Here is a 16,352-nt window from a genome sequence, read left to right on the forward strand (position 1 = left end):
TGCCTTAGTAATAATTGCTAGAGGTAACACTGAAATGACATTAAAACTAGTTTACTCTTTGGTGGTGGGGGTAATATGTGAGAGGTAATTATTTTGGACCCACCCAGTCCTCAAATAATCTATTCACATAGCAAGAGCAGGCTGATGGTTTAACATTTTAGAGGTAGGTGTACTGAAAAGTGTTGGGTCTGTCACAATAGTCACAAACGAGTCGGAAGTCTAGGGTGAAATGTACTAAACAGGCGCAATGCTATTTGCGATTTTTTAGGGAATGCTTTGCGGTAGTAGTTTCTGTTTGCGGTTCAAACGTAGATTAATATGTAATTAAGTCACCAATACACACCTCTGCAATAAACAGTGGCTGTCCAGCACAGCACAGAAATCGGACAAACTCATTAACACAGTCATTCTGCGCTCTTTTATTAAAGCTTGTGTAAAAGCCGCGTACATTAATTGCTCGTCTTTCAGTTCACTTTCTTGTTTTAGTTCAATGTGTCACTTATTTTTCAGTATGTTCTTTTATTCTGTCAGCGCAAACATGTACCTCAATGCAGCCGTATTTGCAACGCTACTCGTCCTCTGCCTCATATGACCCACTTCTGCTATTTTTGCTTTTTGTATACTTTGAAACATTTGTTTTCTTTTGAATATTCATGAACTGGGTTATGTTTTCTCACTATTCGTCATCCAATAAAAATATTATATTTTTGTGTATTTCAGTTTAGTTTTTGTAGTTGTTACTACGCCCAGCACTTGCCACAATAATCAGACTTTGAATGGCCAACAGAATCAGGTGATGATGTGTTTGTGAAGAGAGAACCAATGTGCGACATTTGAGTGCAATTTGATCCTCTGAGGTCTAAACGTGCCTGCTGTATGTTAGGATGCAATGTAAGGCTGTTTATTACAATGTCGGAGTCCAGATAAAACAGCATTTTAATCAAAATATTGTGTACTGTACTGTATTTCCTAGAAAATAGTACAGGGCAAATACTGAATAGTAGACAAAATCGGGTATAAATCAGTAAAAAAAAAGACGTTCAATTAAAAAAAAAAAAAATCCTGTAATTTTTTGGTAAAATTCAGAATAAACCAGAAATGCAGAACCCTAAGTATACAGTGTTTACAGAATTACTAGTTGATCTACAGTATAGTCTTTACAAAATTACTAGTTGATCTGCAGTACAGTATGCAGCGTTTACAGAATTACCAGTTGATCTACAGTAGTGTTTACAGAATTACTAGTTGATCTACAGTAATAAATAAATACCAAGCAGTCATACTGCCAGCTATAGCTTCAAACCTGAGTGTGACGGCGACAGACTATTAGCTCTGGTTACGATGCTGCATGCACTGTATTTCTTATTTCAAATGGTGGGGATAAAGCACATTATATGTGGGAGCCATGAGTATATGGGTATGTGAGTTCCAATCAGAACAATTAATGGCCAGGCCTGATATGAGTAGCCTGGTTTAGTAACAACCTATTAATGTACACTGCTTGCAATTGCCAGATATAAAAATTTCAGAACACTGCATTTTCTAAATATGTAGCACGATCATTCAATATTGTGAAGCTTTTTACAGTTATTCTTTCTCATAACTGAACTAAGATACCAATTAATTAAGAGCATAATATGATTTATTTTTCATTGGAGGCTAGTACATGTGAAACAGGAACAGACATGCTAATAATCCCAAAAAAGTGAGATTATATTAAGGTCAGAAATTAGCAGTGCAGCTTCAACAGCATTGAAGGGTTTTCAATATGGTAGTCTACTTAACAAGTTTAACAAAATATACATGGCTCAAATATCACCATGGCAACAAGGCAATAAGTGCCTAGAGTATCCCTTTTGAGCTTTATATAATAGCAATTACGAAATTAGCTGTAAACCAGTTTCAGTGGCGTCTGGTGAACTTTGAGAGGGGTGGGGCGTCGGGGAACTAACTCTTATTTTATCCCACAACCATAACCCCCGTATTTCACCTCTCCCAAATACACATATAACATAAAAACAATGCATACTACTTACACTCGATGGACTGTATTTAACTGTTCTTCAGTTATCCTCCCGTAATTGCTACTGTGCATTACATTACTGAAACGAAAGCCTGGACATAAACAACCATATACTAGGCTACTGATTTCTGTATATTCAAAGAAATAGGCCTACAGAAGTAGTAGGCCATGCAAATAACTAGCATTTGATATAAATACAGCATGAATAACCATATCGCCCTATGCTTAAGTATTACTTTTAGTGTCGAAGCAAAACAAATGTAGGGTACCTGGTTTAATCAGACAGTAGATGACGAATCTTTGCGATTTATTTTATTTTACTTTCTTTTCTGCAGTAGCATACTGTAGTTATGACATTAAAACATGTTTCACCTATTTTAAAAGTGGCTTGATTGTTTAGAATATCATACTGTAGTCATGACAGCTATACACTTTCATAACTGTCACGTGCGCTGGGTTCAGCGCCCCAGAGCTCATTGAGAACTCACATTGCTTCCACACACGAAGAGCTTAGAAATCACTACTGCGCATGTGCTCCACGGGCAAAAGGCTTCAGCACCCCAGAACCAATTGGAAACGCAGGCTTCTGATCTGTTCCTCCCACCCCATTACTGTGTGTGGCAGGGGTGAGAAATAATGCGTTGTAATGCAGGTAACAATTATCGTAATGTTGATAATAGTAGCTACCGTTTAATTTAGATCATTATTATTACTTATTAATTTAAACTGGTGAGGCGTCGTCCTTTGTGCCCATATGCATGAGCCGCCACTGAGTTTGCTAAACTTAAACTTCAAAAACAGGTTTGCAAACAGGCTGCCCCAAAAGTAATGTAAAATATGCTGCACATGCCAAATATCCCAATAGTGCAGAAACAGCAATACATTAGGATTAAGAACACACATAATGCAAATTATATATATATATATATATATATATATATATATATATATATATATATATATATATATATATATATATATACACACACACACACACACACACACACACACACACACACACATATATATACTGAAATAAATTATTTATTCATCATTTAAACCTGTGTACATGCAATTTGTATTTTAAACATAAAAATTAAAATATATATATATTGTGTGTATGTGTGTGTTGGTGTATGTATATATATATATGACTACTATATATCTATAATATATATATATTATATATATATATAATATATTATATCCTATAGATGAGAGGGCTCTATCCAGAATAACAAAGGCTACTTCTTTTATCCCGAGAGATGACTCAAGCATTTTTCATCTGTAATGCTGTTTTGTAGCTTCGATTACACCCTGGTGCATTTGCTGGATCAAAGAGGTGGTGTTCTTGGGAAGAAGCATGCACTTTATCTCTTCAGCTGATAGCGTATCTTCCGAAGGGTGAGCTGGCGCATTATCTAGCAACAGGATAACTCTCTCTGGTAGGTTTAATTCACGCAGCTTGCGCTTCATGTCTGGCACAAAATTATTGTGAAACCAGTCTTTAAATAAGCCCCCCTCCATCTATGCATTTTTACTTGAGCCGTAGATCACGGGAAGTGCTGTGATGTTTATATTTTTAAAGACCGAGGCTTGGCTGACTTTCCCACAATCATTAAAGGAAGTTTGTGTGAACCTGATGCATTGGTGCATAGCAGTAGAGCTACAAGATCTTTAGCAACTTTGAATCCTGGTGCTGATTTTTCAGTTCCAGCACTCAGTGTTCGCCTCCGAAGACATTTAAAAAAAAAAGGCCAGTTTCGTCACAATTATGAATGTGGTCTCTTGTTAAATTGCTTTTTGTTACCAGTGCATGCAGATCATTAACAAACGGCTCTACAGCTTCTGCTGCTGCAGAGTTTCTGACCTTGGATACACAGCTGTCTTAATCAACAGTTTTAAAAATGCAATTGACTGAATCTGTTCTGGAGGCACATAGTAACCTTCAAAATTATATTTGATACACTGCACTGATCACCCAAGCATTCTTTCAGCCAAAGCCTCCTATTCTATGCTTTTGCCTTTGATGTGTCTGCTATTCTGTCATTTGACAAAGTGCTGTAAGATAATAAGCGACAACCATTATCTTTTTGAATTATTATTGTGTTGTGTTGTGAAGCAAAGTAGTATTTCACTGATACAGTATGTGTGAAATGTGTAAAGTATACTGGAATGCTGTATTTAAATCAGTTCAAGGACTTGTCATGAAAAGCATGTCATACCCTGCTAAAAAGAAACAGGTTTATGAATATTTACAATGTTGTCATGTTGTGGAATGAGCCCCGCTGAGCTGCTTCAGTGTAATGACAACATGATTGTTGCCTTACTAAACAAACCGTTACTAATAAACTGCAAGGACCAAATCTGTCCTTTTAAAGCATAAAACAAATGCACACATTTCCTATAGACCTGCAGAAAACTTAAATAGTTACATGATCTCAATATGGCAGCTACATTAGACCAGAGGTGGTAGTATGTCGTGGTTTCTGACATATGAGGGTGTGACACTGTGGCAGCACCAGCTTTAAAAAACAACTGGCATGGGCAAACTTGAAAATGCAGGAACATGGAATTTTATACAACACGTAAACCTTAGCCACCATGGCCTGACCATCAACCATATACTATACTGTGTGTACAGATGGACAGACAGGTTCTTCCACGTATTTACACATTTTGGTACTTGGTAAAGAATGTTGTGATAAAAATTGTGAATGTGACATATGAACTGGCACCACTATAAAGGGGCTGCATTAGACACCTGATTCTCCTCAAGGACAAAGGAAATGACATTGAATCTGTCTGTCTGTGCACATCTTTAGGTTTAATACAAATCCAGTATCCTATTTTGCTCCATGAAATCATACTGCACGGGTGACTACTATTCAATTTAAAGCAGAGATGCTTCAGTTTAGTGTTGAATATATAGCAGTTTGTACCTTGCAAAGTATATTGCTCATCTATGAGATCAAGAACATTCATTTAATGGAAATTGACCCTCTTTCACACATTGAAACCATAATAACCGTGCACTTGTTCCAGACACTGCAAGCAAAAGCCCTCTTTTATGCTGTATTAATCAAAGTTTAGTTCTCATGCAAGGTGCTAACTGTTAGAATTGGAAAAACATATCTTCTTTTTATCCAAAGACCAGGTCAAGTTTGGTCTGTGACAATGCTAAACCCTGCCCTGTTAGAGGGTACAGCAGTTCAGTTGCCATGCCCCTCTAATTCTTAATGCAAAATTCTCCAAATTACATGGTGCTTCTGTCCACAGAACAGACCAAACAAATTTCACTTGTGATGTGAGAAGGATTTCGAGTCAGGCCTACAGAGATGAAGGATTCTACATTCTAGATTGTTGTTGACTTGCAGACAACAAATATTAAATTACTAAAGGAAAACAAGCATAAACACAGAAATGTCAGGTAAAACATGTAATTTCTGTTATAATATGAGTTAGACTGGTAAAGCACATAACTTGATGAAAGGTCTGTACAGTGTATGATCTGCATGAAAGGCTGACATCAAGGTTGGATCACTATAGGGAAAAGCACATATATAAACTCATTTGGGAGAGCCCTTGGATTACAAACAAATCAGAGAAACTTCAAAACCTTTGCGCCAGAACAGAAAACCAAATATACTCTCTCATGGGAAAAAGCTTTTGGCAGAAAGCATGTCTGAGGAAGATAGGATCATCTTTACAAGGCGAAAAAAAAAAAAAAACCCCACAAACTATGTTTCCACACTGTACAGTACAGACAGGCCTATCACATAGTCTGTGTATGTTTTAATAAATGCACAGAGCAGTGTATGCTTTCAGTCTAAAATAGTTTTGGAGGAAACTTCTACGCTGATCTAAGCTGAGGACTACTGACTGCCAACAAATTTGAGAATGTAAGCACAAATAAAATATGCCCTAATATACATTTATGTGGTCACATGAACAGCGCACCAGGACCTACAGTATGACCTGGGGGCTATTAAGGTCTGTGGCAATGTACCCAACCCCTGTGTGTATTTGTGTGTTGTATGTTGCATGTTTGTGTTAATGTTGGGGTACTATAGTTGGTGCGAGGGATATAATGAGGGTTCTGAGCACAAGTGTTTTAAAAATGTATAATTTTATTTGGACACGAGGGTGGCACAAATCACTTTACGTGCAAATTAAAAATGTATTGATATGTGAGCACAGATTAGTTCACGTGCTAGGATTCAAGTGAATAATTAATTAATTGAATCCCAGCACAATCGTATATATAGATGGACAAAGCACTCACTCGGGTTGTGTGTTCGTTGAGTGGAGAACGGGTGAGAGAGAGGCGAGGTAATTTAAAATATAATATAATATAATATAATAACAAATGCTACTCGCGTGAGAAGGCTCGCACGACACATGTTTAGTGTTCGTCCACTCTGTCTGTCTATTTGTTTGGCCACTGCGCCATTTTGTTTTTGTGTTTTATGTTTCAAACCTTTTATTTTCTGTCTGTTTGCTAATAAACCGTGCAGCAGCACATTCAATTCACCACATCACCAGTACTGTCTGTTTTGGTTTCATTTCCTGGTTCTGACCTCACCACTCAGCCAGCCTTGTGACAAGGACATTCTCCATTCTTTTGGCCAGGCACGTGTACAATGTTAATTGAAGAGGTCCTAATAACTTGAAAGGAAAAACACGTTTTATGTAATGCCTGAGAGATGATCCTTTGGACACTGGATGAAATCAAGGGAATATGAACATGGATACTATGATATGCTTGTGTACATCGATACGTAGACTTGCAGATGCTGAGATAGATTTGTTTAAAGAGCCGAAGTAAATGAGTCTTGGCTGGATTTGTCTTTTTTATCATTTTAAAATGGCTTTATTAAAATGTATGATTAACTTTAATTGAGGCTTTGGACAATCACTGACAAAAAAATTAAGAGTGTCAACAGTTCATGTAAAATGAATGCCACTGCAAGCTGTGTCGCTACAAAAACTCCCAGTTTCTTTACTGCCTTGCAGTTAGAAATAATTAAATAATAAGCGCAATTCTTCCACGGGAAACCAGCTCTGCTGTGTCCTGCTGTTGAGTTGAATCTGCCTCAGCCCGTCTATTCGGAGCGCTGTTTACAAAAGTAAAACAGTCGCACAAGCTGCTGTGGTGACTACTAATTTACCCTCAAAACTTGCTGTTGTCTGTGGATATGTGTTTTTCTTTACTGCCTTGCAGTTTAAAAAGAAAATGTAATAGCAGCGTAATTCCTCCACTGAGACCCAGCTCTCCAGTGTCCCGCTGTTGAGTTGAATCAGCAGGCTTATTTTAGCCCACCTAATCGGACCCGGATGTTACAGAACCAGATTTCAGCTTGCTGAGGACGACCATGATGCGATTATGTCGCGGTCTCATGGGAAAGTGGCTCCTTGCTTCTAAAGCAGCCCCTACCTCCCCTGACCATTACTTTGGACCAGCGGTTGAGGAATTGCTGCAGCGCTCCCACCGGGAACGCAAGGCGCCTCGGCAGGTAGAGAACAAGATGCTGGCGTCCGCTCTACTCGCCAGGCTGTCTGGCCGGTTGAATGGTTTATCACACTGGACCAAAGGAACGAGGATTCCACGTTCCTATGGGTCCAGTGCACAGGAAGTTTCTACACTCCACCTTATAGGGGAGCGTCCTGAGTTTTCTGTGCTATGATGCGGCCTCTTAGTCCCCCACATGTTTTCGAAATGCATGGATGCCATCCTAGTTCCCTTGCGGCTGCAAGTGATCAGGGCGATGAATTGCCTGGCGACTGGTTGATTTGCCCAGTTGCAGGAAGGAGCAGTGGCCCACACAGCTATTGTGATGAATCATCTTTTTGAGGCTGGGTCTCACCCTCAATGATGCCAGAGCCAATTAATATGGTCTACTTGAGTCTCCAGCTGGATTCCCTGATGATGCAGAAGTGCCTGGTCCAACTGTGGCTCAGTGCCTTCGGCTGCACCCCAAGTGCGACAGACACCGTCGGCTGGTTGTGTCTCGCCTGTGCTAGAGATAGAGTTACAGCCTGCAAAGAGTTCTTCCTTTATCTTCAAAAAAACCAAAAAAAACAAATGATTTCTATTTATTGTGAGGCCTAGTCTTAAACTATGAATCTCTGCAACTAGGGTGGTTTGAATCAGTGCTCTAAGAAGCATGTAACACATTTTTGAATCACTGTCTGGAACTCATAATGGGGCAGGCAGCATTTTTTGGCTTTTTCTTATGCAAAAACTGAAACTCTTTATTCTGTGATCCATAAATAAGTATTTAACTGATATACAAATCACATTCACAAGCCCACTTTCAGATATTTTGCTCTGCTCCTTTTTTTTTTTTTTTTTTGCATGCTAATATGCTCCTCGTTTGCAAACTATTTTCAATTGATCCTGGCCTGGTTTTACTTTGGCGCACTAAATCAGCTATGTATGTGTTTATTCCTATGGTAATGAAAGCCCTTTTAACCACTGTGCTCTATACCTTGCTCTTTATTTTACATTTTATAATAACGGAGCTTAATAAATGAGACGTATCCTTGAACCCGTCAATCCCCAAAGGGAGCGCTACAAAGCATCAACTCATTTCATATGCTTTGCATTAAATTAATGTGAAAAAGTGTGTCACTGTTTTAGTTAGAAGGGCACAGAAACACTGTTTTTTGTTTTAAAGATTGCAAACTAACTTAATTGTTTCTAAAATGTTATTTTAAGAATTTATGTCAGTGGCCCAGTCAAAGTCCTGATCTCAATCCTATTGAGAATCTGTGGCACTATTTGAAAATTGCGGTCCACAAGCATCGTCCAACCAACCTGAACAACCTGGAGCAAATCTGCCAAGAAGAATGGGCCAAAATCACTCCGACACTGTGTGCAAAGCTGGTACATACTTATCCAAAAAGACTTAAAGCTGTTATTGCAGAGAAAGGTGGCTCTACCAAATATTAATGTGTGGGGGTTGAATACTTATGCAAGCAAGATATTTCAGTTCTTTATTTATCTTAAAAATATTTCCCAACATAAAACCAATGTCACCTTACAATAATTGATTTTGAGTTTAAGTGTTTTAAAATAAAATATCGAACAAAACGAAATTCCAATGTACCATTTGTAATTCAGTAATATGAGAGAATTGGTCAGAGGTCTGAATACTTTTACAAGGCACTGTATATATATATATATATATATATATATATATATATATATATATATATATATATATATAATAATTTAACCTTCTATATGTATTAAAAGAACAAAAACATTTAATAAGAATACATTTGCTGTAATACCCATTGCAGGTAGGATCACAGAAAGAAATTGGTTTTTAAATGATTACAATTTCATTGAAGATATTGCAATAGCCAGAGTTCTGTGCGCTTAGCTATCCACTGAAATATCTCAGAGTAAATGCATACTCTTCTTGCAAGAATGAGCATTCTCATAGCAACCATGAAAAAGGGTTAGAATTACTTATTTTTAAATGAATTATAAAGCATTTTCTTCTACTAATGTTAATAGAAGAAAACAATGGTTTATCGCATTAAAGTTTACTGAAGATATGTCAATACTCTATAGAGATTACAGCCATTTATCAAAAACAGCTTTAGGCAACCTTAATGGTATGCATTTATCTCTCTCCACCCGGTGGCATTTCTCTTCCATCTCCAATACCACCTGTCTCTTTCTTCCCATATTGCTTATGTGCCATCTGTTACAATGTTAACTGTGATAAGACTTATCCATAGGTTTTAAGCATGAAAACACCAACAGCTCACAGCCGAACTCTTTCAAGCCTAATTAACTTTGAATACCATCCTTTAGCTGGGAGGCTCATAGCCTTTGTTAACGGCCTGCTCCTTACAATGCGTCCTGTCCCACTCATGATACCTATACAAATGCACTGCTTTTGACAGCAGTGTAATCAATTTGTTTACCATCTACTGCATTTACATGTACCAATTAATGATGATATAAACAGGTTTGTCAGTGCCATACACCAACCCGTCATAGCTCGAATTACAAAATTATACCAATCATATCAGTAACATAAAAAACAAAGACCTATATCTGCTGTATTCTGTAGTAAGAATTGCAAAATTACAGTTGTCAAAATAGTAAATTGCTATGACCACTTGTGAGAAACATATCCTTCTCCTAGAACCAATGTCAATGGGGCAAGTAAGTGCCAGGCCTATGTAAAAAATGGATATTTAGTCCTATTTTGTTTAATCTGATCAGATAATCTTCCCTTGCAAAATGCAGTTCTCATTATTTGCGCTGTCTTAGCACAAGAGCTACAGCATTCCTTATAGCCATAAACAATTTTGTCGCTAGCATTTTTTTACTTTGGGATTAGCTTCCACCCTCTGCTGAAGGTAGCAGGTATAAGGCCAGCAAAAGTCCATAAGACATTTGACAAGTAAAATAATTGAAATATTATGCTTCAGTAAGCTTTTTTATTTATTTTTTTTTTTTTTACAGCTTGCAAACTCCAGTACAGACAGAAAGCTGGAGAACCGCTTGATCCAATTATGATGAAAACCTGATAAAGACCTTCTTTAGCAGATGTTACTGAGACTATGAAGATGAAGGCAACAGTTTGTCTGTCAGAAAGTCAAACTCATATTTTAACATGTGCACTGCTGTAAAGGCACGCCAACTGTATTGTCAAGTATTGCAGAATTAACCAGGAATGTATTTGACAAGAGGTTCACCAGATATCTGTCTGTACCGTATGTCAGACCTTTATTTTACATGTGTGCATAGAGTGGATGTAGGTCATGGTCATCATGCTACTGATTTTATAAGCTATGACGGGTTGATGTATGGCAGTAATTATTGTGATTGTATTGCATTACAAATTTGATTGGTTCTCTAGTGGTGATTTTTTTTTTTTTTAACATGTATGGTGCACATGTAGAATATGTATAGTAATGTTTTTGCTTATGTACAATGTAAAGTTCTGTGCACACATCCTACTGTGTATTGTGTGAAGCTTCTGGGGAACTTGAATGTAGCAGAAATGAAGTTGTCATTAACTTGTATTTTATCTATGGCATAACAGCTAAAGATATCAAAACATAACAGAAACTCATTCCACAACCCTAAATGCACTTCAGGATGGAGCCATGTCTGTGTTTATCCCTGCCACGATATGAATGCTATCAGAACCATGAAAAAAAAAAAAAAAGACCCGTGATTAACATCCATGTATGCACATGTTAAAATGCAAGCTTTACCCACAAAAAAGATGCCTGATGCCTTTATAACTTGTACTGAAAAATATAAAAATACAAAAATATAAAGCTTTTATAAAGAAGTTTGCAGGTTAACATCACAATTTTCTCATGCTCATACTTCGCAGCACTTGATCATACTGATCTGTACTTTGCCATGCTTTCAGGAAGCTTTACTACCCTTTGTAATGCTTTTACCATGGCAAACGATAAGAAGTTAATTATCTTTTTAAATACTAATTCAAAAACAGACATTGCAAGGTTTATGGTAAAAAGATGAAATGCTGACAGTAGTAGTTCAACACTGCTAAAATATTGTGATTAAGTCAAAAAAAAAATTCTCAACATATTATTTAATTAGTAATCTCAAGGTATCCTTCTGTACAATGTTGACATCTGAAAGTGACTAACCCTTTAATAGCATCAATGTAATATATGTTCACTTGGTTACTGTGTTGTAATGTAACCAATAATATGTAAAGAAGTGGAGTGTCCCAGTTTTTCATTACTAGTCGACAAAGGCATAAATTACTAAATATGTGATGACTTAAATCATGTAGTATTCCCTACTGAGACAGCACCTACTATTTTCATTGGTAATAAACATTCAGTACGCTACAACAGAAATGTTTTATTTATTTTTACGCTGCTGAATAATTTAAAATATGTTTTATAGTGTTATTAACCAGCCATGTGGAAGAACATTGCTAACAGTAAGTCACAATTAATCACTAGCAGCATTTTTCTATTAAAAAAGAAAAAAAATTAGAAATGTGTTTCTTTGTGAACAAAAACAAACCTTCCCCAATAGAGATTAAAACAACAGATCATTTTTAGTGGACAACACCTAAAAGGGAACATGATTGAGAGACTACAGCTGTGTACCAAATATAAATACAATGTTAAACAGAGAAAACATGTTATGTTAGAGGTCTAGATGTCTGCTTAAGTGGGATACAATGCTGGGAGGTGGTTCTTCCCAGTGCTATTTATGTTGTTTATTTGGGACGTCACTTTGTTTAATTGGGATACAGTAGTTTCAAATGATGAACAGAGATCGATTTTCTGAGCAAGACAGGTCGCCTAGCACAGTGTAGCGAGTACGTGATTACACTGTGACTTGTGTAAACTGTGTAAACCATGTTGAACTCCTGAAGGAGCTGGAGTCTCCTGTGGTTTCTCAGGCTGATGTTGCAAATAAAGTTGTCGTGTCAACATTGCAGGTGCCTTGCCTTGTGAGAAGATGTGATTTCATTATTTTTCATTTCACGTAGAATTAAAAAAACGGCAATTAATTTTGTTTAGGAATAAAAACACACTGAATCATGTTAAATTATGCATTTAACATTTAATCATAATGTGATGTGATTTCATGATTTTTCTTTTCATTAAGAAACACAAAAGTGTGACTAAGGTTGTCTCAACTGCCACTTGTTTAATTGGGACAGCCGCTTATTCAGGATAAAGAGGTGCCGACTATCAAATTTTGCATGCAGTGTCTACGTAGGCTACTGTAAAAAGCAAATATGAAGTCAGTACATTGATATGTAAGTTTTTGACAGTGCAGAGGCAGAAGCTTTGTAGATTTACTGCCACAACATGTGCTCCCTCACCCCTAAGGGGAAGACAACGGTCACCCCAGGGCAGTGTAATGGTGCCGCTTGCATGTATATATGCACTCTGAGTGACATGGTGTAGAACGGTGTCCCATTGCTCCACTAACTAAACCTTGCTCTTTTAGATCAGCAGTAATTCTGCAGCCCTAACAATTCATGTTCAGACCCTGAAATTCAAATTGGCTGAGGTAGACCAATATATATTTAGCACAGCAAACAATTAAACCAATGAGCATTTAGAGTTCGAAACATAAGACATTTAAAACACTAATGAAAGTAATAGTTGAAACATTTACTTACTTGACTTTTTACACCCAGCTGAGAACAGGGTTATTGTGGGGGTACAGTTCTTATGCATGAGCAGATGCCACACTTTAGAGTTTTACACACACTGTTAACCATCTTTAAAATTGTGATGAAACCTGGGTTAGGACATACTTTAGTGCAAGTAATAGACTTTATTAGAATCTGGGTAGATATGGCAGAACATGTCTGCCAAGCTGCATGCTACAATTACAGTTTTACATGAAGAAACATCTGCTTCATGCAGGAGAGGAATGTTTTATTTAGCTGGGGTCTGACTGATCAAATGTCTGGCTTCTGATCATTTAAATAACACTTAAATTTGGTTCTGAAACCCAGGATTGGGTGTAGGATTGCTTTAAGACTGACTGACACCCCATGAGTTATAAGTGAAGCAAACTTCAGCACTACCTACCCAAGTAAAGAGAAGAATCCTTTTTCTTCACATGATCATCCATGTAGGAGACACCCAATGGTTGCACTGATGCTGCTCCAACTCCTATTAAAACCTGAGCTATTACAAGCAGCACGTACATCATGTTTGTAGACTGTGTTTCCATACAACTCTCCATTTCATCTTCTTTCTCCATCGATGGCTTGCCAGTAGAACAAGTGTCCCTTGAGGCTGATATTTTCACTTTCTGATAGTCGTACTGATGACTCACAAATTCAGGTAATGCACAAAGAAGTGAACCCAATGCCATTATAATTCCACCACAGCCAATAAGCCTGGGTCTGTGACCTTTCCCTCCAAAATAGCTTACTAAAAGGATCACCAAAAGGTTGCCAATTTCAAATCCACTCGCAATTAAACCAAGTTCTGTCGTCCTCAGACTAAATCTCTTTTCAAGGGTACTTAGCATGCTGATCTGTCAAAAGACATAAAAAAAAACTGAACAAGAATTCTGATGAAGAAAGAACACGGCTGCACAATGACAATGTCTTCATGGGTTTGCACCAAAATAAAAGAAGACAGTTCTGTGTCAACTGCAAACTACTGGCAAACACTGTGACACACTCGGCTCTTCTGCATCTTCATCTGCATTTGTTCTTCTGTTTTAAATGTGTAATGGGTACAAGTAGACATGACACTAAGTGCTAGCAAATATAAGCAAAATACTGTCCCAATACTGCCATAAACAAGTCTGACACGCACACTGTGCCAGAGCACTTTCCCACTGTTAGAGGGTTGTGTAATGTATAGATATACCCATTAAACAAGTAAAAAGAAAAGCACTGGAAGAATGTATACACTAGGAGACATTACCCAAGTAAAGCCCAGATTAACACCCTTACAGTTGCCTAGAGTGCACACTTTTTATATAGCCTATAGTATAAAAGTAATAAAATCAGTAATGCAAAGATATTCTTCTGTCACACTCATGAAGGCTCTACCTGATACGTTTGCCCACAAGTAGACTGAAGGACGCAAGTCGCTCAAAGTCTTTCTGAATCACGGCAATGCATTAAAATGAAGTGTGACAATGCAGCAGTGTAGTCAGCAATAAATAACTTAGCAGAGGGATCTCCATGGTGTTCACATAGGACCACATAACTTAACAATGGTCCCTCGTGACTCTTCTTTATATATGAAGGAAGTGACAGATGCTATCACGAGATAATCAATTAATTAATGGAGATAAACATTATTTATCCTACACTAATGACTGATAGTCATGTCTAACTTAATTGTGACCTGACCAGCATAGTTTGATAATGAAATAACATTATAGTGTTGTTACTAGCTGATCGAAAAGCATGGAGTGGTTACTGAACGTTTTTTTTTATGAATATATTACTTCACCTACATGGAGCTGACCCGAATACTGAAACTGCTGAATCTGATACAATCAGCAGTTTAAAAGATCTGTGTGTTCTTAGGCACATTTCTGGAACATATATCTATAGCATTAATGGCTTACAAAGGTGATCAAACCAAATACACTTCATGTTACATTTATAAATGAGTATATATTAAATTGTAAAATGTTATATTAAATTGCAAACATATTTTAAATTGCAATAAAAGACTGGTAAATGTACAGTATATCTATCCACACACCATGGCCCAAACTTATAACATCATAAACTGAAATAAAGTATTAATTCCCCCACATTAATCCTAGAACAATATTTCACTTGAAAATATGTTTGTGTTCATACAATCAAAATGTAAAACTATGCATCCCCTGCTTATATCCCTGATATGTATTTGTAGTATAACTGTGGCTTTGTATCGATAATAAGGAGCATGGTTTCACTTACCAGGTAAGCATTGCCAATGCTGTTAGCACTAAGAATCAAGCAAAGAGTTGCAACAAATGCTCTGATATCCCCAAAGCATGATCTGCTTGTCTTCTTTGTCTGAGTATCTTGTGGATTGTTAGCCATATCTGAAACCTTGCAACCTGGAGGATGATATCTGACACTGCTCCTATAGCAAAGGAGTCCAGCCTTTCATTGTAATATCACCACAGAACCGAACCTCGGGGTGTATATCTCGCACCTGACTGAAAGGTAGAAACAAAAGATGGAGAGAGGCCAAAAGAAAACTTTAGAAACGCTTCATACGTTTACGATATGCAGAACCTAGAATGCAGATTTAAAATAGAGTACCGCAGGGTGCAAAATAAATGGTATGTTGTTTTCAATAATTGATTAAATTGTTATACGATGTGGCAATAAATATGTACTGGTTACATTATTTTGGCTAAGAGAAATTCAATCCAGACGCAGTTTGAATAACACATGCTACAAATAACTTAATTTTCAGTAATAAAACATACTGCATGACATGGTGTTGGTAAAGTTAAGAGGAAAAAAAACAACAAAAAAAACGACGTACCAACCTTGTGTTTTTCTGATGGAGACTTCGCCAAGTGTGTATTTCTCTAGTTGCAAATAATTTCGTATTTGCTCGTGTTTTTTTTTTTTTTTTTTTTTAATTTTATTTACGTAGTCCAGTTCTTTACAATCTCATTCACTATACAGACACATATATAGTCTACTTCCAGAATCCCTACAGAATGCCATGATGAAAAACAAACTGTCACCCGCTGTTCCTGAAATTGCAACCAACGTGAGGCGTGCATATGTCTCAACACGCTGCCAACAAAGTGGCAGTGGTCTGTTGTAAAAGGGGTAAACTATAGTAGCCTATAGTA

The 16,352-nt window shown here is 37.1% G+C and overlaps 1 protein-coding gene across 1 annotated transcript in view; it reads right to left on the reverse strand.

Annotated features, from left to right (window-relative positions):
• The window catches only part of LOC121327056 (solute carrier organic anion transporter family member 3A1-like), a 41,020-nt gene extending 24,769 nt beyond the window's left edge, over window positions 1-16,251 (reverse strand). The window contains exons 1-3 of the mRNA XM_041270853.1: window positions 16,038-16,251; window positions 15,454-15,698; window positions 13,604-14,057 (exon numbers count right to left, since the gene is read on the reverse strand). Of these exons, the coding sequence (XP_041126787.1) occupies window positions 13,604-14,057; window positions 15,454-15,579 (580 nt within the window). The 5' untranslated portion in view covers window positions 15,580-15,698; window positions 16,038-16,251. The remainder of the gene's footprint in view (window positions 1-13,603; window positions 14,058-15,453; window positions 15,699-16,037) is intronic.
• Window positions 16,252-16,352: the final 101 nt, after the last annotated feature.

Source organism: Polyodon spathula, chromosome 2 (assembly GCF_017654505.1).
Source record: "Polyodon spathula isolate WHYD16114869_AA chromosome 2, ASM1765450v1, whole genome shotgun sequence".
Classification (NCBI taxonomy): Eukaryota; Metazoa; Chordata; class Actinopteri; order Acipenseriformes; family Polyodontidae; genus Polyodon; species Polyodon spathula.